The following is a 27,715-nucleotide window of genomic DNA, read 5'->3' as shown; positions in this document are numbered from 1 at the left end:
ATTTCTTTTGCGCAGCATCCGATCTGGAGTGACAATTATTTAGTTCTCCTTTACACTTGTGTACTGGAAATGACATAATACAATTTTGAATCTTGAATTGTGAATCTTTATTTTCGTTGTAAACCAGCAGTGGGAGTAGCTTATAAATATATTACATTTTAAATGAAAATGTTTAATTTTTGTTGCAAGCATGAACAAAGATGTTACAAAAGGTTGCAGTGATGGAATGAGTAAACAGGTCAGCCCTGAAATTTCTGAAGGGCACAATTTGAAGGCAGAATGCAAATCTGGCAGTTTCTACCAAACATATCTTGTAAATTGTAATATGAAATTTGTCTTTAGCTTTATGTTTCCAAAAAACCCCATAATAGTATATTAGGGAACATTCCTACCATATTGAAAATTTTGCCCTGCTTACAACTTGAATGTTGTTTGTGGTGAAAGAGCAAAGGAGGGATTTTTTTTGCCAGTAATTTAAATTCACATCTTACTACGCCAGCCTAATTTGACACCCATGGAACAGGATCCATGTGGAAACACTAAATCTTTGTTACTCCTTTTACTATACAACATAAATTAATAATGACTGAACTGCAATTATTTTATGATGTTTGTGTTTAGATATACAGACTATTTACAATTTTAAAAACATGGCACTTGGTTAAAACATGGTCAGTTTAACAATTAATAAGTTTCATATTTCACAATGCCTTCTAATTATTTGAATTGTGGTATTTCAGATTCTTTAAAAAATATTAAGAAAAATCATGGCATTAATGAGACATTGAAGTTCTAATTAAAAGCTGACCACTCTTGGACAATGTGGTGATTGTGAGGTTAGAACACCCAAACTGAAACACTTCTAAAGGTAGTCCACCTCTGCAGTTTCTAAATGTTTTGTGATGTAGTCTATTAAAAACTTTTCATTATCTGGCTCCTTGAGGTAAAAATGGCCTCCAGAAAGCTTTATGATGGTAAATTCTCCAGTTGTTAAGTCTTTCCATGCTGTGGGGGTTTAAACAAAATATAATTATAATCCTCTGCAAATTAAGGCTTAATTGCAATCACAAAATATACTTAATTACCAAGTTTTTTTAACCACTTTCCTAAATATTTCTCTGGAAGACAGGTACAGATTTACTTAGTATAACCTCTGCATGTTTGATCCTTAAACTGTCCCTTTAATCTCTTGGGAGTAGATTTGGGTTGGATGGGAAACATTAAAAATTTCAAACATAATTCAGACCCTTCCCCTCCATTTTTAACCATGGTGGACTTGATGCCTAATTGTTCTTCACTCTCATTTATATCCTCTCATCCTTCCACAAAAAATGGAGGCCTTTATTACTAACTCCCCAGAAAGTGATTGAGTTCTAAAAGTATATAAATTCATTTACAAATTGAAATAAGCAGACTGGCAGTCAATGGTCAGTGGTCAGACTGGCAGTCAGTGGTGTTGGATAAATGGTATGGATGTAGGTGCAGTTCACTTAATCTGCCCTTCAATGGTGGGTAGGTGGGGACTATCTTATTTGACCAACACTGGATAAAACAGCCCATCTTGATCTGAGAAGCAAACAAAAAACTATTATGTGATTGTTAATTTATGCCTATCCTGGAACACTGGCAAAAATCATTCTCACCCTCAAGGTCATGTGGTACATCCTCTTTTCCATCAAAGCTGCTGATAGAACAGAAGAAAGGTTTCATCTGTGGTTTTTCATATCTGCAACAGAAACATCATTCAAAATTCATCAACACAATACACAATAACATGCATTTTGTGGTAAGCTGTCCATGTTTTATTTTGCTCTTAAACAGAAAGTTATTCACTCTATTTTTACTTCTTCTTTATACCTAATATGGTAAAGGCACCAAGCAATGGAATCATGGAGGTTATCCAGAAAGTGCAGTCGGATAATTTGCTCTAGTCAGCTATTGAGTTCTTCTTCAAAATAATGATCAGTCTCAACTCAGTCTTTCTTTGAGGATAAAATTAACTTTAAGAACAGGCCAAATGGAAATCAGACATAAGCCTTCATCTCTGTAGTCCAGAGGATAAATTGTCTCCTCACGTAGATCTACAGACAAAAATAAGTTAGAGGCCAAGACCTGAAATTTTAAAAGCAAATGGAGAATTTGATAAGAAAACCAGTTGAGTCTTGTTTTCTACTGTTTGTGTAAAGGACCACAATAGCTTTTTGTACACTGCAATAATCCCATTGTTTTGCAAAAAAGAAACTGTTTTTGTGACAAATGCTTTTGTTATAAATGAGTCAATTCAGCAGTTTTATAAATCGACAATTGTATATATATGTTAACAATGAATCTTTCCTTAGATGTATGGGAACAATGACAGTGGTCAACAACTTTAAAGACTCATATTCTGTGGTTTTAAATTTTGACTGTTTGAAGAGTGCCAATGAACTGTACATCCAACTATATTCATTCTTGTACACAAGACAATTTACATAACTAACAAGAGCCATACAACCATAGTAAAAAAAATTGCTATTATATCTTATATATATAAATCATGTTGTAAAAGATATATTTATTTTGTTTTCCTGATCACACTATATTTTATGTAGTTTTACCTAATTAAGTCCAAAAGTCTAAGATCTGCTTTTAAAACTGGAACAAACAGTTGCAGAATGTCTTTATTTGTAAGAATTTCAGACGGGGTACCACCGATGGATGTCATCCATTTCAAGAATTCATCATCTGGGAGCTCATACTTTTTCTGGCCAAAGGATCGAGCTGCAGACTAAATTATTGTGAAAGGTAAAATAATTATTCAGTGTCATCTTAAACAGATAACTTTTATTTTTAAAAAATCCCAATAAAGCCAGACAAATCACTGCAAACCTATTTGTATATTTTGCATTTCTAATTGTCATTAAGATGAGGGATCAGTGTTACAGTGTCACCTTTAATCACCAAATGAACTTATCAGTCATTCTGTGTAAATAACATGTGAAATTAAAAACAGTTTTGTTCATTTGTGTTATCACAAACATCATGATTGAGATGTTACATAAATGCACATAAATTAAGACTTTTCCACCACCAGTGAGACATTCATTCAATCAAGCTTGCTTCCAAAGATAACTACTGAATTGATTTGTAATAATCCCCTAATTACTTGGTTCACATGCAAGGCAAAATTAACACTCAACTTCTAAATATATATTTCCATCTCACATGTAATCTTAACATTCACATACTAACTGAAAAGTTTGAAGGAACTGATAAAACAAAATCTTCATATCTGTTTGTTTGTGCTCTTCTCAGTTTACCAATGACATGATGAGCATTTTTCATTAAGGTAATATAAAGCAAGTATACAGAGTCTAGACCAAACTTAATTGTCACAACCAAAATCTTTTGGTCTGCAGAAAATAGAAAGAGACAGAAACATAAAGCAGTTGCTAATCTCTGCAAGGTTGGTAAGCTAAATATGCTCTCATAGTTTAAGAACATTAACCTGCAACATCATTATAGTGCCAAAGAAATTAAGCTGCCCTGCATTGGTCATGCATGCTTGGTTTACAGGATTATTTTTCACAGCTACTATTGCAATTGTAATTGTTCATGAAATATGGTACAATAAGCAGAAAGCATGCTGTCCACTCAACTGTTCTGCCCATGGCCGCAAGAAACCACAAAGAGTCGTAGACGTGGCTCAGCACTTCCCAGAAACCAGCCACCCAACATGGACTCTGTTTATCTTTCTCACTGCCTCAGTAAAACAGCCAGTGTAATCCAATACCCCACCCACCTAAGACATTCTCTCTCCTTCCCTATTCTGTGGGGCTGAAGATTTTACCCCACTGTTATTTATAATACTGTATGATTCCCTAGGATGATAAAATGGATTCTTGGCCTCACAATCTGCCTCGTTTAGGATTTTGCACCTTATTGTTCACCTGCATGGCTCTTCCTCTGTGGCTGTTTCACTGTACCCTTGTGCGTTTGACAATAATAAACCAATATGTTAGTAGGCAATCAATTAAGATGGCTGTAATCTGTCATGCACATTATCTTGTGAACAGCTGATTTCAACATCACATTGTTCCTTCAGGAACTGCCAGGCTATATAGAAGTGGCCAACAGATGGGGTACATGAAGCGCCAACCATTGCCATATTAAAAGGAGAAATTGGAGAAAAATCACAAGAGTATGTGAACGACCAACCAGAGGTCTCTCAAAGTAGTGTCATCTTTTTCTTTATGCCCAATCTTTACTCATTGTCAAGATATAAAACTTTAATTTTGAATTTTTTTTTTAAAAAAAGGATTCCAAAACTCTTGTTTCCTCCAGGCGTACAAAAGACTGCATATACTGGAAGCTGGAGCAACAGACTAAAAGTTTTTGGAACTCAGTAGGTCAGTCAGCATATATGGAGGGAAATGGACAGTCAAAGTTTGGGGTCACGACCCTTCACGTAGACAGTCCAGTTGAAGGGTATCAAACCAAAATGTCCACTACCCATTTTCCTCTGCAGATGCTGTCTGACCCACTGAGTTCCATCAGCTTGTGTGTTGTCTTTCCTTCTGGTTCTTGGGTATGCATGATGTAACAGTTCACAGTGGCTTTAATAAGGAGAAATTAGCTCTATGAAGAAACCTGGTATCAGCTGACCCAATAATACCTTTAAACACAACTGGCAGATAATGAACTGATGGAATGACAGATGCATCATATATACAACCAGAAGGAGCAAACACATGTGGAAATGAAAGAGATCCAATTTGCTGGCTGCAAGTCAGTTCAGGAGCTCTATTACCTGTAAAGTATTACTATTCCTAATATACCAAGCTTACTGGCAAATTTGATGACTCAAAAAAGGAACTTACTTTAATATTAGGGCCATCCATGAGCTCAGAATGTACTAAGCACTTCAAAGCTACTTTAATAATGTATAATGTCTATAATACCTGATTTGTGTGTGATAAGGACCACATAAATAATTACCATGACAGTTCATTTTTGTTCCCAAATATCTGCCCAAGAATCAAGTGTAATCTTGTTTTAAAGTATCCTGTGAAAGAAATCATCTATGTCTGTCTGCCTCTTTATTCCACCAAAACATCAGACTAGATTTTGTGCTCTAAATGCACAGCCTTCTAACTCATATACAGATAAAAACTGTGAAGATAGTTTATTCAGCCAGGAGGCAATATGTGCAGCCAGATGTCCAAGTTGCATTTCACAAAGGTGTAAATGCACACTCATGCAGGGAATTTCCCCACAGATGAGGTCTAGCTCAGATGCACCTTTACTGCAAACCTACTTTTATCTTTGACAATCTGTGCTTCAAACTACAGCACTCCTGTTTCTCTAAATTCGCCATGTTAGTGAATCAAATTGAAGCAACCCACTAACACATTGAATATGTTGAGAAATGTCAGAGATAGAAGCTTGGATCTCAGAGAACTGATGGGTTTGTCATCAGATTGATGGCACATTTATAATACCCACTTATCTGTTACTTAGCAGATAAACTTAAGCATCACTTTCACTGCAGATCCTTCTACAGTGATAACAGAAGTTGGACCTTCCACTTCAAATGGTAAGCATTGAAATTTCACTAAGTTTGTAATTACTACCTGTCCCCGCTCCTCTCTTTGTTCATTTACTATTCTGGTTACCCTCTCATCCTTTCTCTTCTCACCTGCCCACCATGTTGCTCTTGTTCCCTTCCTGTTCACTTTCTTCCTCTCCTATTAGATTCCTTCCTCATCAGCCTTTTACCTCCTCCACTCATCTCTTCCCAGTTTCTTACTTCACCCGCCCCTTCCCACCCACCTTCCCCTTCACCTGGTCTTACCCATCACCTGGAGGCTTGCACTCCTTTCCCTCCCTCAACCTTCTTACCTGGTTTCTTTCCCCTTGCAGTTAGATTTATAGAAAGTTATACAAGATCTATTCCAAGATACAAAAAAAAGTCTGCAGATCAAATTGCTTTTCCACCCAACTCGTAATTTATGTAATAAACAGCATGTATACTGCCAAAAAGAGGTTAAAGGTTGAAATTGTTTTTACTTACATGTGGTGCTGAAGCACCAGATACAAACAGATGGACAGGCTCCAAACTGTGCTTTCGTTTAATGTACTCTGCTGTAGCAAAACTCAGGTATGCCCCTAAACTGTTGAGGAAAATACATGGTTTAAGCCATTTGTGTTTTGGCCTAGATTTTAAATCAAGTATATACACAATGAAATACTACTATGTCCTCAGTATTCATTGATTGGCCGGCAAACGGAGTGTTAAGCGAGTTTATGCACTTTAATAAATCAAAACGGCAGATTATCTAAATTAAGAAAAAGTGGAAGTGATGAACTACAAGAGATTTAGATGTTTTAGTGCATGAGTCAAGGGACTGAAAAGGCAAACAGCATTTTGCCTTTCAATGCAAAGGGAACAGAATTTAAAAATTGGGAGGTTTTGTTGCTGACCCAAGAGAAACTCATTTGCTAGAATCTAGTGTAAAAGTAAACTGCTGGAGGAATTCCAGAGTAACATGTACAAAATGTGGGAGGAACTCAGTGTGTCAAGCAGCATCTATGGAAGCAAGGGGATGGTTGATGTTTTGAGTCACCTGGATAAGAAGATTTGTTGCATTTATGCATGGTATTTACGATGTCTCACCTGGAATACAGCATACCATTTCAGTCCCCTGATGCAAACCAAAAGATATAGTTACATTGCAGGCAGTACAAAGAGATTTACCAGACTAATTTCCTGGGATAAGAGAGCTGCTCTACCAAAAGAGACTAAATAATCTGGGCCTATATTTCTTCAGGTTCAGAAGAATAAGTGATGACTTTAGTCAAATGTAAGTACCTAAAGGGGCTTGATAGGCCAGTTATTGGGATGCTTTCATCAGTAGGGGACATAACTACATGGTAAAAGGTCATTTAAAGCTGAGGTACATAGAAATTTACTTTTGCAGAGGATGGTGAACCTCTGCATTTCAGTGTGATGGAACATAGATTATTAGAAGTATTTAGAGTGAAAGTAGATATATAGAAAGTTGATAAATTGATTAATAGAAAGATAGTATTAATAATTATCTGGATAGACAGAATCTGATTAGGAGTAGCCAGCATGGATTTGTGCGTGGAAGGTCATGTTTGACAAACCTTATTGAATTTTTTGAAGAAGTTACGAGGAATGTTGACGAGGGTAAGGCAGTGGATGTAGTCTATATGGACTTCAGCAAAGCCTTTGACAAAGTTCCACATGGAAGGTTAGTTAAGAAGGTTCAGTCGTTAGGTATTAATGCTGGAGTAATAAAATGGATTCAACAGTGGCTAGATGGGAGATGCCAGAGAGTAGTGGTGGATAATTGTTTATTGGGATGGAGGCCGGTGACTAGCGGGGTGCCTCAGGGATCTGTTTTGGGCCCAATGTTGTTTGTAATATACATAAATGATCCGGATGATGGGGTGGTAAATTGGATTAGTAAGTATGCCGATGATACTGAGGTAGGAGGTGTTGTGGATAATGAGGTGGGTTTTCAAAGCTTGCAGGGAGATTTATGCCAGTTAGAAGAATGGGCTGAACATTGGCAGATGGAGTTTAATGCTGAGAACTGTGAGGTTCTACATTTTGGCAGGAATAATTCAAATAGAACATACAGGGTAAATGATAGAGCATTGAGGAATGCAGAGGAACAGAGAGATCTAGGAATAACAATGCATAGTTCCCTGAAGGTGGAGTCTCATGTAGATAGGGTGGTGAAGAAGGCTTTTGGAATGCTGGCCTTTATATATCAAAGCATTGAGTACAGAAGTTGGGATGTAATGTTAAAATTGTACAAGGCATTGGTAAGGCCAAATTTGGAATATTGTGTGCAGTTCTGGTCACCGAATTATAGGAAAGATATCAATAAATTAGAGAGAGTGCAGAGACGATTTACTAGGATGTTACCTGGGTTTCAGCACTTAAGTTACAGAGAAAGGTTGAACAAGTTAGGTCTCTATTCATTGGAGCGTAGAAGGTTGAGGGGGGATTTGATCGAGGTATTTAAAATTTTGAGAGGGATAGATAGAGTTGATGTGAATAGGCTGTTTCCATTGAGAGTAGGGGAGATTCAAACGAGAGGACATGATTTGAGAGTTAGGGGGCAGAAGTTTAAGGGAAACACGAGGGGGTACTTCTTTACTCAGAGTGATAGCTGTGTGGAATGAACTTCCTGTAGAAGAAGTAGACAGTTCAGTTGTGTCATTTAAGGTAAAATTGGATAGGTATATAGACAGATAAGGAGTGGAGGGTTATGGGCTGAGTGCGGGTAGGTGGGACTAGGTGAGATTAAGAGTTCGGCACGGACTAGGAGGGCCGAGATGGCCTGTTTCTGTGCTGTGATTGTTATATGGTTATATGGCAAAATGGCACAAAAGAGGCCTCAAGGGCCTGATAACTTTTTACTCATATTTCCTTGAGTGAAATATTTCCTTCATTGGCATAGTTACTTTTATTTGGTAATGTAAGCATTTACTGGACATCCTACATTTTGTTTACTCTTCCTCCAACTATTATAAGTTAGCATTTTCTGATCAAACAGATTGACTACAGTTTAACAAGACAACTAAGAAAATGGTAATTTAAAAAAAAATTGTGGGTCATTTTCAAGTAAACCCGTGAGATATTGATCTTTCCACACACATTTAGAAGAAAACTGCAGCACAATACCCTTTGGCCCACAATGTTTTGCAACCTTTTATCCTAAGATCAATCAACTTTCTGCCCTCAAAGCAGTCCATTTTTCTACCATCTGTGGCTAAGAGTCTCTTAAATGTCTTTCTCGCTAAAATTGTTGTTGTCCTTCACCTGGGTAGCATGAATTTTACTCACTAGTTTAAAACCGAACCATTGTCCAGAGTATACTACATACAGACACAGGCAGCTTCATCACCTGCAAGGCTGAAAACAGAATTGAACATAGTAGAATCATAAGTATTTCTAACATCATGCTGAAGCAACAGAACATGTATGGACTCAGGACACTGCATGCGGAATTTCTGTAGCAATATCTTAGGAAAAACTGAGATGACGGAGCTGCAAGAACAACAACTACTTTTCATGGCTGAAACTCAGACTTGACATCAAGGATAGCTCTGGAATTTGTTTCTTTCGTCCATGTATGGAACAAGGCAATAATGATGTCGAGAGCAAAGCCATCCTGGCAGAATTAAGCACCGGTGTCAGCAAGTTACACAGTCAAAGTTGACATGTATTGTTATATGCATAGCTGTGATGAACCGAGTTACAGGTGACTTCTGTTTAATAGGACTATTCAGCCTTTTCAATCCAGATTGGAATTTTCATACTTAATCCAGGCAGGGTTAAGTCAGGCAATTTTCTATCTGCTTCAAGTAAATGCAAATGCTGTGCTATACAATAATATATCTAGAGGCAACTGAGTAAAGGGGGAATAATACTTGTAGAAATAATATTTGGGAAATTAATTTGTATTTCTAAAGTTGCAATGTGTTGCTTAAAATTCAATTAGCTCTGAATGTTTTGGCCATACCAATCACTACTAGGACCACAAATTAATGGACTAAACAAAAGCACCTGAATATATCATAGAAGATAAGGGTGAAAGGTTAAATATTTAAGGGAAACATGAGGGGAAACTTCCTCACTCAGAGGGTGGAATCTCATTGTTCTGAAATCTAAATATAGGCCCAGCTGATTTAGTATCTCCTCTTATAACAGATCACAGATCCACCAACCAGGAACAAACCTGGTGAATCTTTGTTGTACTCTCTGGATGACATGTATATCCTTCCTCAGCAAAGTGTACAAAGCTCCAGCAGGGGTCTCAACAAGGTCTTTTATAATTGTAATAACCTGTGTACTCAAGTCCTCTTGCAATAAAAGCCAACGTACCATCTACCATCCTAATAACCTGTAGCACTTGCCTCATTAGCATCCACTTCCATAATGGATCATCCAGATTGCTAATGCCTTTTGCCAGGTCAAATGATGTACAGGTAATTGTTTTCTACAATGATATGTGGAAGAAAAGGGCTCTATATTCAAGTGTTCATAAAATAATGTAAGTTTCTTTTTCAAAATGCACTGAAAACCACTATTAGGTTTCATGTGATAAAACCATTAAAAAGTGTTTATGTTTACCTCCACCGATTAATGTTGGCCAATGCTACAATAGAGTTTCTATTGCTTTGTGTCAGAGAATCTTATCTGCTTGACAGTCCTATTCAGTCCCTTCTCACTTCTTCTTTTTCTTGCAGGAAGTTTTAAAGTGATCTCTCCATTCTTCTCCCTGGACCACACTTCCATCACCAGCAACATCCACTCTTCTTCCCATGCAATGGTAGGAAGTGGAATCTCTGCCCTTTTACCTCACCTCTTCCTGCTACTGAGGAATCTAAATACTACTTTCAAGTGAAGCAGTGGTTCATTTGGATTCTTCCAGTTTAGTGTTCTGTAGTCAATGTTCACAACTTGGTTTCCCTACAAGGGAGAATCCAGATGTACATGTGCGGTCACTATGCACAGTATCTCCACTCAGTCTGCAGAGTGATTCTAAACTTAGACTGTTCGTCATTTTAATGCTCCCCCTCACTCTTACATCTTTCCTCTCTTCTTTGGCTTCCTTTATTCTTCTAATGAAATCCAATACAAGATCAAGGACCAGCATCTCATCTTACTGCTTAGCATATTACAGTCTTCAAGACTTAACAGCTAGTTAAGCAGTTTCCAAATAACCAGACTTCCCAGCTTGTATCAGAACTGACTGGTTTTGATCAACAGTCATCAACCTGCTTCTCTCTCTCTCTCCTTCCCCTTGCACCCTACCTCCCTCATCCATTTCCCACCAAATTAATTTTCCTATCATCCTCCTACTTGGTTCCTCACCACCAATTCCTTCTAGCACAACTGTCTTCTTGAAACAAAAACCAGCTGAGTAATTTGATGTCACTTTCAGCATGTTGAACGCGTTTGCTTCAGAAATTGATTTGTTGTCTGACCTGCCGAGAATTTCCAGCAGTCTGTTTTTGTTTCAGATTTCTAGCCATTGCCTTCAGATAATTGTAATTTGCATTATACCACCCTCATTGTACAGCCAATCCATTGAGAAAATTCCCTTTCTACAACACAAAGCTAGCTTTAAGAAATAATCACACTAGCATAAATTGTTTTGGACACCTCCACCCATCTTTCTTAACTACTTTGCATTTTCCCCAGTTTCCTCTTTCCACCTCTCCATTTCTTTTTCTCTCTTTTTAACCTCATCTACCTGCAATCATGTTCTTTTCCCCAACTTCCTACTTGATACCTATAATCACTTCCTTTGAATTACTTTTGTTCTAAAACTGCCATGTTAGTGTAAATAAGCTGGAAGAAACTAACTTCTAAAGCTGATATTTCATCACCTGTTAAATAAGAAATGGCATTGAAGTTAAACAATACCAATTGCATTTATCAATTACTAAAGCTGATATTGCAATGAGTGAAGTCTAATTGATACACATTAACATTTTAAAATAGCTTTATAATCCACTTAACAAGAAACTATTTTTGATGGAAATAGCCTTCTTATTTATAGCCAAGCATGTTAAATTGATGTATTATTTTTCATACCTGTGACCAAAAAATGCAAAGGGTTTCTCTTTAAGACTAGGCAGTAAGATGGTGGCAATTTCATCAATGAGATGCTGGAAGTCCTGCATAAAAGGTTCCTTAGAACGAGTCTCTCTTCCAGGAAGACGTATAGAATAAACTGAAATTTAAAGCATTATTCCGCACATTAAGTTCTGAACTATTATACTATGAAGGGAAATCCAATTTACAATAAAGTCTGTACATTTTATATTGATGGGGTAGTGGCAGAGCTGAAACAGGGACATAGTGGTATGCTCCAACACTGATAGTCTTGCTACCTCAGCGACTGAATTGGAGAAGGATATAATGGCAGAAAGTCTCAGGCCAAATTTTCAGTCACTGTTGTGATGTTACACAATCACATGAAAGATCCTTCCATTAGACCCTACAGGGTCCGAAAAACCAAGTATTTCTTTTACCACAAATGCTACCTGGTCTGCGAAGAGTTTACAGCATTTTCTACCTTATTTAAGACATCCAGCATTTTTAAAAAACTATCACTTACCATGAAAACAATATTTTTTGTCATGTTAGACCATGACATAGGAGCAGAAACGGGTCATTTCAGCCTACTGAATCTACTCCACCATTCCATCATGGCGGATCCATTTCCCATAACTTTTCACACCTTCACTAAGCAAGAACCTATCCATCTCCGCCTTAAATACACCCAATGACCTGGCCTCCACAGCCAACTGTGGCAACAAATTCCAGATTCATCCCACCTGGCAAAAGAAATTCTTCCTTATCTTTTTTTTAAATGGACACCCTTTATTCTAAGGCTATACACCCTGGTCCTAGATTCCCCCATCACAGGAAGCATCCTCTCCATATACACTCAACTTAGGCCTTTTAACATTCAACAGGATTCAATGAGATTCCCCATCATTTTTTCTAAATCCCAGCGAGTAAAGGCCCAGAGCCATCAATCACACCTCATATGATAACCCTTTCATCCCCCGAATCATTCTCATTAACCTCCTCTGAACCCTCTCCAATGTCAGTACACCCTTTCTTAGATAAGAGACCCAAAACTGTTCACGATGCTCCAAGTGAGGTCTCACGTGCCTTATAAAGTCTCAACATTACATCTTTGATTTTAAAACTTTCAAAATGAATGCTAATACAGTATTTCATTTGCCTTCATCACCACTGGCTCACCCTGCAAATTAACCTTTAGGGAATTCTGCATGAAGACTTTCAAGTCCCTTTGCACCTTGGATTTTTAAATTTTCTGCCTGTTTAGAAAACCGTCCAGGGTTTTATTCCTTCTACCAAAGGTGCATGGCCATATACTTTGTGACACTGTATTACATTTGCCGCTTCTTTGCCCATTCTCCCAAACTGTCCAAGTCCTTCTGCAGCCTCCCTTCTTCCTCAACACTACCTGGCCCCTCCACCTATCTTCGTATCATCCAAAAATTTGACCACAAAGGCATCAATTCTGTCATCCAAATCACTGATGTAGAACATAAAAAGTAGTGGTACCAACACCGAACCCTGTGGAACACCACAGTCAGTGGCAGCAAAACAGAAAAGGCACCATTTATTCCCACTCTTTGTCCCCTGCTAATCACTCAATGCTCTATACATGCTAGTATCTTTCCTGTAATGGCATGCATAGGCTCTTACCTTGCTAAGCAGCCTCATATGCAGTACCTTGTCAAAGTCCTTCTGAAAATCCAAGTACACTGCATCCATAGATTCTGCATTGTCTATCCTACTTGTTATTTCCCCAAAGAATTAAAATAGATTCATCAGTCAAGATTTTTACTGAAGGAAAACATGCTCACTTTGGCCTATTTTACCACATGCCTCCAAGTACCCTGAAGCTTCTTTCTTAACAGTCGACTTCAACAACTTTCCAACCACTAAGGTGAGGCTAACTGGCCTATGATTTCCTTTCTTTGGCCTCCCTCCCATTTTGAAGCGTGGAGTGATAATTGTAATTTTCAAGAGTTCCAGAACAATACCAGAATCTATTGATTCTTGAAAGATCATTACTAATGGCTTCAGCTACCTCTTTCAGAACCCTGAGGTATAGTCCCTTAGGTCCAGGTGACTTATCTACTTCAGATCTTTCAGTTTCCCAAGCAACTTCTCTCTACTAATAGCATCTACACTCACTTCAAACCCCTGATATGTTCAAACTTCTGGCATACTGCTAGTGTCTTCCACAGTGAAGATTGACACAAAATACTTACTCAGTTTGCCTGCCATTTCCTTGACCTCCATTTCTACTTCTATGTGTCATTTTCCAGTGGTCTGATATCCACTCTCACCTCTCTTTTACTACTTATATCTCTGAAAAAACCTTTTGTATCCTCTTTGATATCATTTGGTAACTTAACTTCACATTTCATCACAAAAAGTAGTCCCAATCCCAGCACCAAACCTTGTGAAACACCGCTGGTCATAGGCAGCCAGTCAGAAAAGTCACCCTTAATTCTCACTCTTTGTCTCCTGCCAATCAGCTAATGCTCTATCCATGCTAGTTTCTTTCCTGTAATACTATGGGCTCTTATCTTGTTAAGCAGCTTCATGTTCTACACCTTGTAAAGGCTTTCTGAAATCCAAGTACACGACATTCACCAATTCTCTTCTTTCTATCCTGCTGGTTTTTCCCCCTTAAACAATTCTAACGGATTTGCCAGGCAAGATTTCCCCTTAAGAAACTATACTGACTTTGGCCTATTTTATCATGTGCCTCCAAGTTCCCAAGCATCTCCTACATTTTGGTATCCTCTTCGATATCATTGGCTAGCTTGCCTTCACATTTCATCTTTCCCTCTCTTTATGGCCCTTTACTTGCCTTCTGTTGGTTTTTGAAAGTTTCCCAAACCTTTAACCTCCCACTATGTTTTGCTCTATTATATGCCCTCTTATTGGCTTTCATGTTTGCTTTGACTTCCCTTGCCAGCCACAGCTGCATCACACTGCCTTTGGAACACTGTACTTCTTTGCGCTTATCCTTCCAACTTGCTCTCAGAAATCAGAGCCATTGCTGCTCCGTGGTCATTCCTGTTGTAACCCCTTTCAATCAAATTTGGACAGCTGAACATGTTGCAACAGATTTGGTTATCTTGTCATCCTGATATCGTAAACTCCAATGTTTATTAATAAAGCTCCTTTAAGTTTCTTATTTAAGATTGGCAGTGGCCTTGGATTGACCAGATTATTAACAGCCGTTTGAATTTCAAGTTTCCAGCAACTGCAATATTTTGCTTTTGTAGTTATATTTAAAAATGGATTCCACATAGGAATGGAATTGGTAAACTACAATTGTCTTAAGTTTCCTCCTGTGCTAAGGGTAGATAAAAGTTTGCACAAATTCAAGATTATTAATGCTAGCAAATGCCCCAAGTCCAAAAGTATTTGTCTATGGATTATTGATTAAAGACAAATATGAGTACAGCTTCAATACTTTACGTTCAAATAGCCTAATGGGGGACTTCCAGTAAGATGGCGATTGCTTAGCCGCTTCGAACTTTTGCTCCGTCATTCTCCCTATCTTTGCACTATATGTCTCCATTCTTAAACCTTAGTTAGGAATTTTATTAGGTCTCTTTTACCTGCCTGCGAACACATCTATCTTATAATGTCTACCAAAAGCTCTAAATCCGGGAAAAAGGAAGCTACAGTTCTGCCAACTGAGATTCTCGCTGCCCTGGAACAACATCGAGAAGATATTCTAAAGGAATTTAGAACCTCTTTCAACCAGCTGGATGCCAAATTGGATCGGATCAACGCTAGAGTGGACGAACATGCTGAATATTTATCTCGCATCGACTCGACCTCTGAAGATTTAAAATGCCGTGTCGAATACCTCGAGACCCTCTGTTCCAGCCTAGAGGAGAAGAATAGTAAACTTTTTTCCAAAATGGTGGATCTTGAAAACAGGAGCAGACGTTGCAATCTACGAATTCTTGGTTTGCCAGAGGCCACCGAATGGGGTTCCCTCATTAAGTTTTTTTCCAATTTTCTCTGTGAGATTTTTGGGAAAGAATCTCTTCCGAATCCACCTGAGCTTGAAAGGGCACACAGGGTCTACGTTCCCCGTGCAATTCTGGGTTCCCGCCCACGACCGGTAATTTTGTGCTTTCATCAATACCAGGTGAAAAACCGTTTGATTATGGAGGCATACCGTAGAGGTACTTTTGCTTTTCAAAATTCAGTCATTCGTTTTGTGGAGGATTATGCCCCCCAGGTTCTGAAGATGCGTGCTGAGTTTAAAGGTGTAATGAAAGTGCTTTTTGAGCGTGGACTTAGACCCTCCCTTCGTAATCCAGCCGATCTTTGAATTACGCTTGCTACTGGAGAATATAAGTGGTTTGAGTCAGTGAAGGAGACTGAGGCATTTGTTGGAAGTCTTCAGGCCATCCCGTCTTCTTCGGAAACTGGTCGGACCTCCTAAAATGGTGGATAAGTACCTCTCGCAGTGAAATTATTTTTTCCGGACTCAGACTTTACTTGAATAACTCAGACATTATCTATTGAAACTCCAAGGGCTGTAGACAATCTCTCCCTGGACTTGATGCGTTTTTTCTAAATTGATATTCTGTGCTTAATGTTTCCCTGTGGACGTTTAGATTGTACTTGTGTAATCTATTTTATTCTTGTATAACTTTATCTATTGAGTTCTACAATTGACTCTAACTTGTTTTGGAGGTTTGGAGTTTTTATTGAAGGCCTCCCTGTTGGTTGATTTACAGTTTAAGTTTTGCTGCCTTTTTTTTCTGTAAATGGTTGATATGTACTCTCCTCGAACCTAGAATTTCCCCCTTTTCTCCCTCCCTTTTTTTTCTCTTCTTTTAATCTTCTATAATTTTTCGCGGGCAGGTTAGTTTTGGTTTTCCTTTGATTTTCTTTGTATTAAGTTTTATACTTCTGCAGAAGTTGTTCTTATTTGTAATTATGTTTTCTAGTGCATAAACTAGTTACCATTTGCTATAGTATTTATACGAAACTGTTGTTAACGACACAGAACTGGAAGTCATACTTGGGTTAATTTTTTTGGTAGAGCTAGCTGCTTTTTTTGGTAGCCGCCTACTTTTGGGTTGCGAGGCTGGGGTGGGTTTTCCAGTTCTAACATCACTCACTGTTTCTATTGCTTTCCCTTGTTACTCAGGACATGTTTATGTTTTGATTCTACGAATCTATGTTTACATATCTGCTCACAGACTGTTATTGTACTGCTTGACTTTTTATATGCCTGCTGCCTTTTATGCATTAACAATTGATAATGGCTAGTACACTTAAATTTGTGAGCTGGAATGTAAAGGGATTGAATCATCCTGTTAAAAGAAGGAAGGTATTCTCACATATTAAACAACTCAAAGCTGACATTGCTTTCCTTCAAGAAATCATATTCGTTGTTCTGATAACTCCTGGCTTTTGTCAAAGTGGGCGGGTCAGCATTTTCATTCATCCTTTGCCGCTAAAGCTGGGGGGGGGGGGTGTCTCCATCCTTATTAACACAAATATTCCTTTTGAACATAATAAGATATCTGATACAAATGGCCATTTTATTATTGTTTCTGGTAAACTATATAATACTAAAGTTATACTAGCAAACCTGTATGCCCCCAACTTTGATTATGTTAATTTTTTTGAACTTTTTTTTCCTCACTACCGGACTTAAACTCATACTCCCTTATACTGGGTGGTGACTTCAATTGTTGGTTAGATCCTAATTTGGATCGATCGTCCTCTGTTACTAGACCACCTACTAAATCTGCCTTAGCTATCCAAATAGCCTAATAACATTAAAATGTATAAAGTGGTATCAGAGTACTAACAGGACTAACAGACTAAAAGGGTAATTACAGACCCTATGGTGTAGCAACTGTGACTTTACACTGTCCTAAATACACAGGATTGCTCCTCTGATCCTCACTCAGACCCCAAGATCCCTCTGATCCTCATTCTGACCCCAAGATCCCTCTGATCCTCACTCGGACCCCAAGATCCCTCTGATCCTCACTCGGACCCCAACATCCCTCTGATCCTCACTCGGACCCCAACATCCCTCTGATCCTCATTCTGACCCCAAGATCCCTCTGATTCTCACTCAGACCCCAAGATCCCTCTGATCCTCATTCTGACCCCAAGATCCCTCTGATCCTCACTCGGACCCCAACATCCCTCTGATCCTCGCTTGGACCCCAACATCCCTCTGATCCTCACTCGGACCCCAACATCCCTCTGATCCTCGCTTGGACCCCAAGATCCCTCTGATCCTCACTCGGACCCCAAGATCCCTCTGATCCTCACTCGGACCCCAAGATCCCTCTGATCCTCACTCGGACCCCAACATCCCTCTGATCCTCACTCGGACCCCAACATCCCTCTGATCCTCACTCGGACCCCAACATCCCTCTGATCCTCACTCGGACCCCAACATCCCTCTGATCCTCACTCGGACCCCAACATCCCTCTGATCCTCACTCGGACCCCAAGATCCCTCTGATCCTCATTCTGACCCCAAGATCCCTCTGATCCTCACTCGGACCCCAAGATCCCTCTGATCCTCATTCTGACCCCAAGATCCCTCTGATCCTCACTCAGACCCCAAGATCCCTCTGATCCTCACTCGGACCCCAAGATCCTTCTGATCCTCACTCGGACCCCAAGATCCCTCTTCTTACTTGAAGAAGAATATACTGGCTTTCGAAACAGTGTAGAGGAGGTTCACCAGGTTGATTCCAGAGATGAGGGGGTTAGACTATGAGGAGAGATTGAGTTGCATGGGACTGTACTCGCTGGAATTCTGAAGAATGAGAGGAGGTCTCATAGAAAAATACAAAATTATGAAAGGGACAGATAAGATAGAGGCAGAAAAGTTGTTTCCATTGGTAGGTGAGACTAGAACTAGGGGACATAGCCTCAAGATTTGGGGGAGTAGATTTAGGATGGAGATGGGGAGGAACTGCTTTTCCCAGACAGTGGTGAATCTGTGGAATTCTCTTCCCTATGAAGCAGCGGAGGCTACCTCAGTAAATATATTTAAGACAAGGTTGGAGAGATTTGAGCATTGTAGGGGAAGTAAGGGTTATGAGGAAAAGGCAGGTAGGTGAGATGAGTCCATGGCCAGATCAGCCATGATCTTATTGATTGGCTGAGCAGGCTTGACGGGCCAGATGACCTACTCCTGCTCCTATTTCCTATGTTCTTATGTAAACTGTATTGAAATTTTAAAAATCCTTTCTTTAAAGGTTAAGCGTTGCATGTTTTGTACTGACATCTTTAAAGGATATCTAATGGAATTTGCCTTACTGCTGCAGGATGAAAATAAGCCTATCTAACAACTAAGTTTTGCATTCTTAATGCAAGATAGTTTTGTATGGAAGCTATACTTTTCTTCAATATTTAATTTCAAATCCTTGGCTCTGAATTTAGATTTTGTGGATCATTATAAGAATGGGAAATATTTTGTAAATTTCTTTTCCTATATTGAACAATTGCTTTTTCTACCCCCTCTGTCTTTCCAATATGGCACCTAGCTGTTTATGATTTTTAAAGTCTGTTGCGCCACTTTTTCTGAGCTCTGCACCCAGAGAATCAGCACCAGAAAGGCTCAGGTCTCTGGACACACAGTTCCCAATGTTCCATGTTCTCTCTTCTATGTTTGTAAGAACCCTTAGAAGTGACTGATCATAATATAATTGAATTCACCCTGAATTTTGAGAAGGAGAAGATAAAGTCAGATGTATCAGTATTACAGAGGAGTAAAGGGAATTACAGAGGCATGAGAGAAGAGCTGACCAAAATTGATTGGAGAAGAACACTGGCAGGGATGATGACAGAACAGTAATTGCTAAAATTTCTGGAAGCAATTCAGAAGGTACAGGATAAATACATCCCAAAGAGGAAGAAGTATTCTAAAAGTAGGGTGATATAACTGTGGCTAAAAAGAGAAGTCAAAGCCAACATTAAAAGCCAATGAGAGGCCATGTAATAGAGCAAAAATGAGTGGGAAGTATTGAAATACCAACAGAAGGCAACTAAGAAGTCATTTAGAAGGTAAAGCTGGAATATGAAAGTAAGCTAGCCAATAATATTAAAGAGGATACCAGAAGCTTCTTCTGATACAAAAGGTGTGAAAAAGACATGAGAATGGATATCGGAACACTGGAATACAGTGCTGGAGAGGCAGTAATGGCAGGTAGTGAAATGGCAGATGAAAGGAATTAGTATCTTTCATCAGTCTTCACTGTCGAAGACACTAGTATGGTAGCTTCCAGGGGTCAGGGGTCATGAAGTGAAACACAGAAACATAGAAAACCTACGCGCAATACAGGCCCTTCAGCCCACAATGTTATGCTGAAATTACCTAGGGTTACCCATAGTCCTCTATTTTTCTGAGCTCCATGTACCTGTCCTGGAGTCTCTTAAAAGATCCTATTGTATTCGCCTCTACCAATGCTGCTGGTAGCCCATTCCACGCACTCACCACTCTCTGGGTAATAAACCTACCCCTGACATCTCCTCTGTACCTACTTCCAAACACCTTAAAACTGTGCCCTCTTGTGTTAGCCATTTCAGCCCTGGGAAAAAGCCGCTGAATATCCGCACGACCAATGCCTCTCATCATCTTATACACCTCTATCAGGTCACCTCTCATTCTCCATTGCTCCAAGGAGAAAAGGCCGAGTTCACCCAACCTATTCTCATAAAGCATGCTCCCCAATCCAGGCAACATCTTTGTAAATCTCCTCTTCACCCTTTCTATAGTTCCCACATCCTTCTTGTAGTGAGGTAACCAGAACTGAGCACAGTACTCCAAATAGGATCTGATTAGGGTCCTATATAGCTGTAACATTAACTCTCCGTTCTTAAACTCAGTCCCATGGTTGATGAAGGCCAACACACCACATGTCTTCTTAACCCACAGTCAACCTGCACAGCAGGTGTGTGAAGTTACCATTACTAGGGTGAAGCTCTTGGGAAGCTGAAAAGTCTGAAGGTAGATTAGTCACCTGGACCAGATGGTGTACATGCCAGGGTTCTGAAAGATGTGGCTGAAGAGATTGTGAATGCATTTGTAAATATCTTTCAATAATCACTAGATTCTGGAAGACTGGAAAATTGCAAACATCACTCCACTCTTCAAGAAGGGAGGGGGCAGAGGAAAGGAAACTATAGGCCAGTTACTCTGGCCTCAGTGGTTGGGAAGATGTTGGAGTCAATTGTTAAGGATGTGGTTTTGGGGTACTAGGTGGCACATGATAAAACAGGCCAAAGTCAGCATGATTTCCTCAAGGGAAAATCTTGCCTGACAAATCTGTTGGAATTCTTTGGAGAAATAACAAGCAGGATGCACAAAGGAGAATCAGTTGAAGTTGTGTACTTAAATTTTCAGTAGGCCTTTGAGAAGGTGCCACATGAGGCTGCTTAATAAGCCACAAGCCCATGGTATTACAAGAAAGATTCTAGATGGATAAAGCAGTGACAGACTGGCAGGAGGCAAAGAGTGGGAATAAAGGGAGCCTTTTCTGGTTGTCTGCCAATGACAAGTAGTGCTCCACAGGTGTCTATGTTGGGACTGATTCTTTTTATGTCATATGTTAATAATTTGGTTTATGGAATTGCTGGCTTTGTTGCAAATGATATAAAGATAGGGGCTGGTAATTTTGAGGAAGTAGGCTACAGAGGAATGTTAGATTAGAATAGAAGAATTCGAAGATTAGAAGAATGGACAAAGAAGTGGCAGATAGAATACAGTGTCGGGAAGTGTACAGTCATGCACTTTGGTAGAAGAAATGTTGAAAGAGTTGACTATTTTCTAAATGGAGAGAAAATACAAAAATCTCAGGCACAAGGGGACTTGGGAGCCCTTGTGCAGGATTTTCTAAAGGTTAATTTGCAGGATGAGTCTGTGGTGAGGAAGGCAAATGCAATGTTAGCATTCATTTCAAGAGGACTAGAATATAAAAGTAAGGATCTAATGTTAAGACTTTATAAAGTACTGCTGAGGTCTCACTTGGGAGTATCCCGAGTAGTTTTGGGCCCCTTATCTTAGAAAGGGTGTGCTAAAACTGGAGAAGGTTCAAAGGAGGTTCACGAAAATGATACAGATTTGAACAGATTGTCATGTGAAGAGCACTTGATGGCTCTGGGTCTGTATTCACTGGAATTTCGAAGAATAAGAGGTGACCTCATTGAAACCTATTGAATGGTGAAAGGCCTTGATGGAGTGGATGTGGAGAGGATGTTTCCTATGTTGAGAGATACTAAGAACACAGCCTCAGAATAGAGGGACATCCTTTTAAAAAGGAGATGAAGAGTAATTTCTTTAGCCAGAGAGCTGTGAATCTGTGGAATTTGTTGTCACAGGCAACTGTGAAGGCCAAGTCTGTATGTATATTTAAGGCAGAGGTTGATAGACTCTTGCTTCATCAGGGCATGGAATGACATGGGGAGAAGGCAGGAGAAGGGGCTGAGAGGAAAAATAGATCAGCCATGATGAAATGGTGCGGCAGACTCGATGGCCAAAGGCCTATTCTGCTCCTATGTCTTTTCTCCCCGTGGTTGGTAAAATTGTTAACACATGTTCTAAATTAGAACACAATCCAGAGAATTAGAAAACATTCATAAACTGGGGGAAATTAAATGCATCATGAATTAGCAATCTCTCTCTTGAATCAACAAGGTGACCAGACAATGAGGTAGGGCTACAACTAAGTGTCACAGCTTTTCATTTCACTTGTATACGTTTAACACAGGAGAATATTTGTAGCATTGGTATATGGAGAAATCCACAATATACCTAAGGAATAAGAATTTAACAAGGAAAAGACAGAGACTGGATAAAAAAAAAGGTTTTGAACATGATAAATCACATGCAAGACTATGACATGTCATACAGTATTAAGCATTATTTTGCATATTTTTCTGTATAAATATTTCTAACAATTCACACAGTTTTACCTTCAATAGAATTATTGAAGTGTTTTCCCCACTGAGCATAAGATATCGATCCACCTCCAGCCCAGGGAAAGCAGATAAGTCTGAAGAGAGCTTCAGGTTTTCTATACATACAGTTCACTAGTTTATCCATTTCTGTAATATAATGCACAAGCTTTCAAATAAAGATCATCTCACATAACATAACCATGCAGATTTACATATGATGTTCAGATATTTTGTGCAATAAAATTAATTCTACATTTGATATACAAAATCCAACCCAGATTCCAAAAATTCAAAAGCGACAGCTGATGTAAATGTTGAGGAAAAGAAAGGCAATGGGGAGCATTATCCTGATGCAATCATAAACTGAAGGGAAAAATATTCGGACATCGTAGCAAATAATGTTAGTTTTCTATCATTGTTTACATTCTTTCCAGGGCTAGCACCTTCAAATAAAGTTAATTGGCTATCCATTGTTAACAGCATTTTGCTATGTCAGAAGGACATACAAAGTGAAAGGAAACCAGAATTCAAACTAATTAATTACACACGATATGCATTGGAATCTTTCGGCTAAACGACCTACTTCATCATATTCTACAATGTACATGTGATAAATAAATGAATCTGACTCTGATAAGCTGCTCTTTAAACATCTGATTTTCAAATAATCAACGTAGCCTGTAACATTTCGGCATCCGAATGACACTTTAGTTCTGTTCGCAAAAATAAGTGTTTGACGCAAGTATCAAGTTATGTAAACATGTAAATTTAACACATTTAATAGGCAATCTTCAAATATCTCACTTGGTAGATTATTTGATATGTTTTCCATAATAAAATTTTAAATTCTCTGATCTAATTCCTACGGAATTCAGATTCATCATTTAAATATTCACATGTCAATAGGTGAATGCTCAAGAAACTTTCTCAGGTTTCTGCACAGTTCATCCATCTGCCATCTCCCTTGCAAACTTCCTATGCTATCTCTCAGGTCAAGAATGAGTTGTCTCTACTGCAGCTCTCTGTGTTCTGAAGTGGCTGAAGAGTCCTGTTTGGAATCTGCTGACACTGCCACACGTTAGACAGGTAAGGACAGCTACAGACAAGGAAAAGCTATAGTAAGCAGCATTAGTGGAGAGAGAAAAGGAGTTGACATTACAGATAACGAACATACCACTAAAGTGCATCATCTGTAAGCATTGAATAGAGTCTGCAAGGCTGCTCAGACAGATGAGGTGCTGTTCCTCAAGCTTGCCTTGAGCTTTATTAATCAGTCAGCAGGCCATTGTTCAGAGTTGGTGCAGGATGGAGAATTAATAGTGGAAGGCAACAGGAAGCTCTGGATCACTCTTGTGCATTGAGTGCAGGGGCTCCACAAGGGACCATCCCTCTGCATTTGGTTTCTCAACATAAAGGGGATCACAGTACCCCACATCAGTGTACTGAGTCTAGTACACCACAACAGTGGAAGAAATATTTTTTCATTTGTTTGGGTCCCTGGAGAGTGGAAAGAGCTAAAAGAACAAGTACTAAATTTTCTGTGGTTCATGGAAAAGTGCTGGAACAAGGAGAGCAGTGATAGAGATGGCAGAGCAGACCAGAGAATAGCATAGGGTACAATCACATTAGAGTGCTGAAAGGACAAGGGAGTAATAGATAGACAGGTAGTGAAATATTACTGAAATCAGTGGAAAATACAATGGATAATCCATTGAAAGCAAAAGCTGGTGGGGTGGAAAATGTAGAGCACTATTTCACTACCTGTCAATCTATTGCTCCCTTATCCTTTCAGCACTCTAATGTGATTGTACCCTACGCTATTCTCTGGTCTGCTCTGCCATCTCTATCACTGCTCTCCTTGTTCCAGCACTATCCTTGTTTTATCAGAGAATTTAAGGGCTGAAAACAGTGATGTAGGAAAGTGATGCAATGCAGTCTGGTGCCTATCATGGTAAAATGAGAGCTATGGTTCAGGAAGAACAAAAGCAATTGTATCAAAAGTCTTGTTATCGATGAAGATACATGGCACAGAGGAACTGGGGAAACAGAATTAATTTGTTACTTTGAGTGATAAAAGATTTAAGATGACTGTGGAGTCATCCATCTATTCTAGACCAAGATGAAGATAGAGAAATTTAAAAAATGAAAAAAGGACCATGTGAATGCAAGAGCAGGATGAAATTTTTTAGAAGTTCAAAGAAAGTTTTTTTCAAATATTTATATGTAACCATATACTACCTAGAAATTAATTTTCTTGTCGGTGTTTACGGGAGAAATGAAGGTATACAATAGAATTTACAAAACAAAGACTGACAAATAAACAATGTATAAAAAACACAAACTGGACAAATATATTACAAAAAATTGAGAGCATGGTAAACACAAGAGATTCTGCAGAAGCTGGAAATCCAGGGTTACATGCAGAAAAAATGCTGGAGGAACTTAGTGGGTCAGGTAACAAGTATGGAAATGAATAGACAGTCAACGATTTGGACTGAGACCCTTCATCAGGACTCATGTCCTCAATACTTCATCAGTACACCTGCCTAATGGTAACAGAAAGAAGAAAACACGATGGGTGCATTTGATGATGGCTGCTCTTTTCCTGTGACAGCGCTCCATGTAAATGCACTAAACGTTGGGGAGGGCTTTACTTTGTGATGGACTGGGCAGCATCCACCACTTTCTGTCATCCTTTCCAATCTTGGGTATTGGTGTTTCCATACCAGGCTGTGATGCATTGAGTTAGGATATTCTCCACTGTGCAGCTATACAAGTTTGTCAAAGTTTTTGGTGTCGTGCTGATTCTACGTAAACTAAAAAGAACATAGAGGCAGTGGCATGCCTTTCTTGTGGTGGCACTTACATGCTTGTCCTGGGATATTTCATCTGATAATGCCAATATTAAGGAATTTGAAGCTATCGACATTCTCCACCTCCAATCCCCTAATGACAATTGGCTAATGGAACTCCAGATTCTTCCTCCTGTACTTGATAATCAGTTCTTTGGTTTTGCTGATGTTGAGACAAAGTTGTTGTGACACCACTCAACTAGATTTTAAATCCCCTTCCCATATGCCAATTTGTCACCATCTCTGATTCGGCCAATGACAGTGTAGTCAGCAAACTTAAATACAACACTGAAGTTGTACTTATGCAATCATAAATACAATGGATTACAGTAATTTGGGCCATCAGTTAATCGGGGCTGCCACTTATGTGGGAAAACAATTAAAGGACAAAAACTAATAAATAAAAATAGCCAGGATTGCCTTTGTTTATTTGGGACACTGTGCCAAATCATTGGGCCAGGGATGATTGCTGGCCAGTTTCTACCTAGTGTCAAATGCAAGCACTTGTGTGGCCATTAGATATTACACTGTGCTTATTGAGAACAGTTTTAAAATAGCATCAGTTCTGTGTGTTGGTGTTCAAGAAACAGCGATATTTTTTGTGACTGAAAGTTGGCAAGAAACAAGCAGAAAGACGATTCTGAACCGTTTTACTCAATGCAGTTTCCAGCATTCCACAACCTATGGATTCACTTTCAACGTCTCTTCATCTCATGTTCTTGATATTTATTGTTTATTTATTTATTTTTCTTTTTGGATTTGCACATTTCGTTGTCTTTTGCACATTGATTGTCAGTCCTATTTTTCATTGATTATTCTTTTTTTTATTGTACTTGTGTTTTTGGTTTAATGCCCACAAGGAAATGTTTCCCAAGGTAGTATACGGCAACAAAAATTTACTTTGAACTTTGAAACGTTAAGTCTCGCTCTCAGCTAATTACTCCACTAAATGATTGAACTGAATGGACTTTATTTCTTACCTCCTTCACATAAGTGAGGAGTGAAAATCTTTACGTTACATCTGCGTCTAAATGTGCAATCATTGTAATTAGTAATAAATAGATCAGTCAATGTAATATAGAAATGCACTCAAATCAGCGTGAGTTAATCAGTCTGATGGCCTGGTGAAAAGCTGGCCCACAGCCTGTCGGTCCCGGCTTTTACACTGCGGTACCGTTTCCCGGATCGTAGTAGCTGGAGTAAACCGTGGTTGGGGTGGCTCGGGTCCCCGGTGATCCTTCAGTCCCTTTTTTCACACCTGTCTTTGTAAATGTCCTGAATCAAGGGAAGTTCACAACTACAGATGCACTGGGCTGTCCACACCACTCTCTGCAGAATCCTACGGTTAAGGCAGGTACAGTTCCCATACCAGGCAGTGATGCAGCCAGTCAGGGTGCTCTCAATTATTTCTGTGCAACACACACAAAATGCTGGAGGAACTCAGCAAGCCGGGAAGAATCTATGGGGGAAAATACAGCCGATGTTTCAGGCCGAAACACTTCGGCAGGTCTTTGTTTCTTTTCCTGTACATTCTGTTTTTATTTCCATTTTCCAGCATCCACTGTACTTTTATTTTAAATAGACCAATTAACATTTGAGACAATTCTAATAAACACCCTTGTCAACAGCATTTATTCCACACACCGAATTAAAAAAATTACACCAGAATGAGAGTTTACCACAGTGCAGACTTGAACTTTTCATTGTAACATAGAACATCCTAACCAGAAAACAATCCAATAATCGGACTTTAAAACTGAATCGAGTACGAGGTTAAGTTAAGGGTAACTGACCTAAAGTGGTTGCCTTGCTGGATTTAGCTCGTCTTGCAGCTCCCTCTGTACAACACGGAAGCTGAGGCGCATGCGCGTCACGAAGACAACGGATAGGCCAATTTGGTAGCATTGTAACCGGGGGGCTGAATAATTAGAGGGAAATACATTTTTTAAGAAAACAAACAGAAATTATCCTCTTTATTTAGATGTTTTGAACGGTATGAACCAATTGGCATCTTCAATGTTTTCCCTATCATCAAAGCTTGCAGTTTTTTTTAAACCAGTCCTTCGGGATCAAGAGGCCAGTCAGCATCTATATGGAGAAGCACTGTCGACGTTTCGAGCCGAGACTCTTCGTCAGGACTAACTGAAAGGAAAGATACTAAGAGATACTAAGTCCTGACGAAAGGCCTCGGCCCGAAACGTCGACATTGCTTCTCTCTATAGATGCTGACTGGCCTGCTGTGTTCCACCAGCATTTTGTGTGTGTTGCTTGAATTTCCAGTATCTGCAGATTTCTTTGTGTTTGC

The 27,715-nt window shown here is 39.2% G+C and overlaps 1 protein-coding gene across 1 annotated transcript; it reads right to left on the bottom strand.

Annotated features, from left to right (window-relative positions):
- Nucleotides 1-83: 83 nt before the first annotated feature.
- On the bottom strand, nt 84-27,261 carry olah (oleoyl-ACP hydrolase). Its single transcript, XM_059972234.1, has 7 exons — nt 27,204-27,261; nt 22,574-22,705; nt 11,624-11,762; nt 6,053-6,152; nt 2,598-2,767; nt 1,644-1,726; nt 84-1,005 (listed from the first exon to the last, which is right to left on the bottom strand). The coding sequence occupies exons 2-7, from the start codon at nt 22,701-22,703 to the stop codon at nt 863-865; spliced, it is 765 nt and encodes a 254-aa protein (XP_059828217.1). The 5' UTR covers nt 22,704-22,705; nt 27,204-27,261; the 3' UTR covers nt 84-862.
- Nucleotides 27,262-27,715: the final 454 nt, after the last annotated feature.

This window comes from Hypanus sabinus, chromosome 6 (assembly GCF_030144855.1).
Source record: "Hypanus sabinus isolate sHypSab1 chromosome 6, sHypSab1.hap1, whole genome shotgun sequence".
Taxonomy (NCBI): domain Eukaryota; kingdom Metazoa; phylum Chordata; class Chondrichthyes; order Myliobatiformes; family Dasyatidae; genus Hypanus; species Hypanus sabinus.
Note: the sequence above shows the minus strand (reverse complement) of the source record. Positions and strands in the feature narration are given on the sequence as shown.

Excerpts from the sequence above, each read along its gene's own strand:
- olah (XM_059972234.1), bottom strand. The coding sequence starts at position 22,703 with ATGGATAAACTAGTGAACTGTATGTATAGAAAACCTGAAGCTCTCTTC. Across the intron at positions 11,763-22,573 it reads CTTCAATAATTCTATTGAAG|TTTATTCTATACGTCTTCCT; the intron begins GTAAAACTGTGT and ends TTTAAATTTCAG. Across the intron at positions 2,768-6,052 it reads CTGGTGCTTCAGCACCACAT|TCTGCAGCTCGATCCTTTGG; the intron begins GTAAGTAAAAAC and ends ACAATAATTTAG.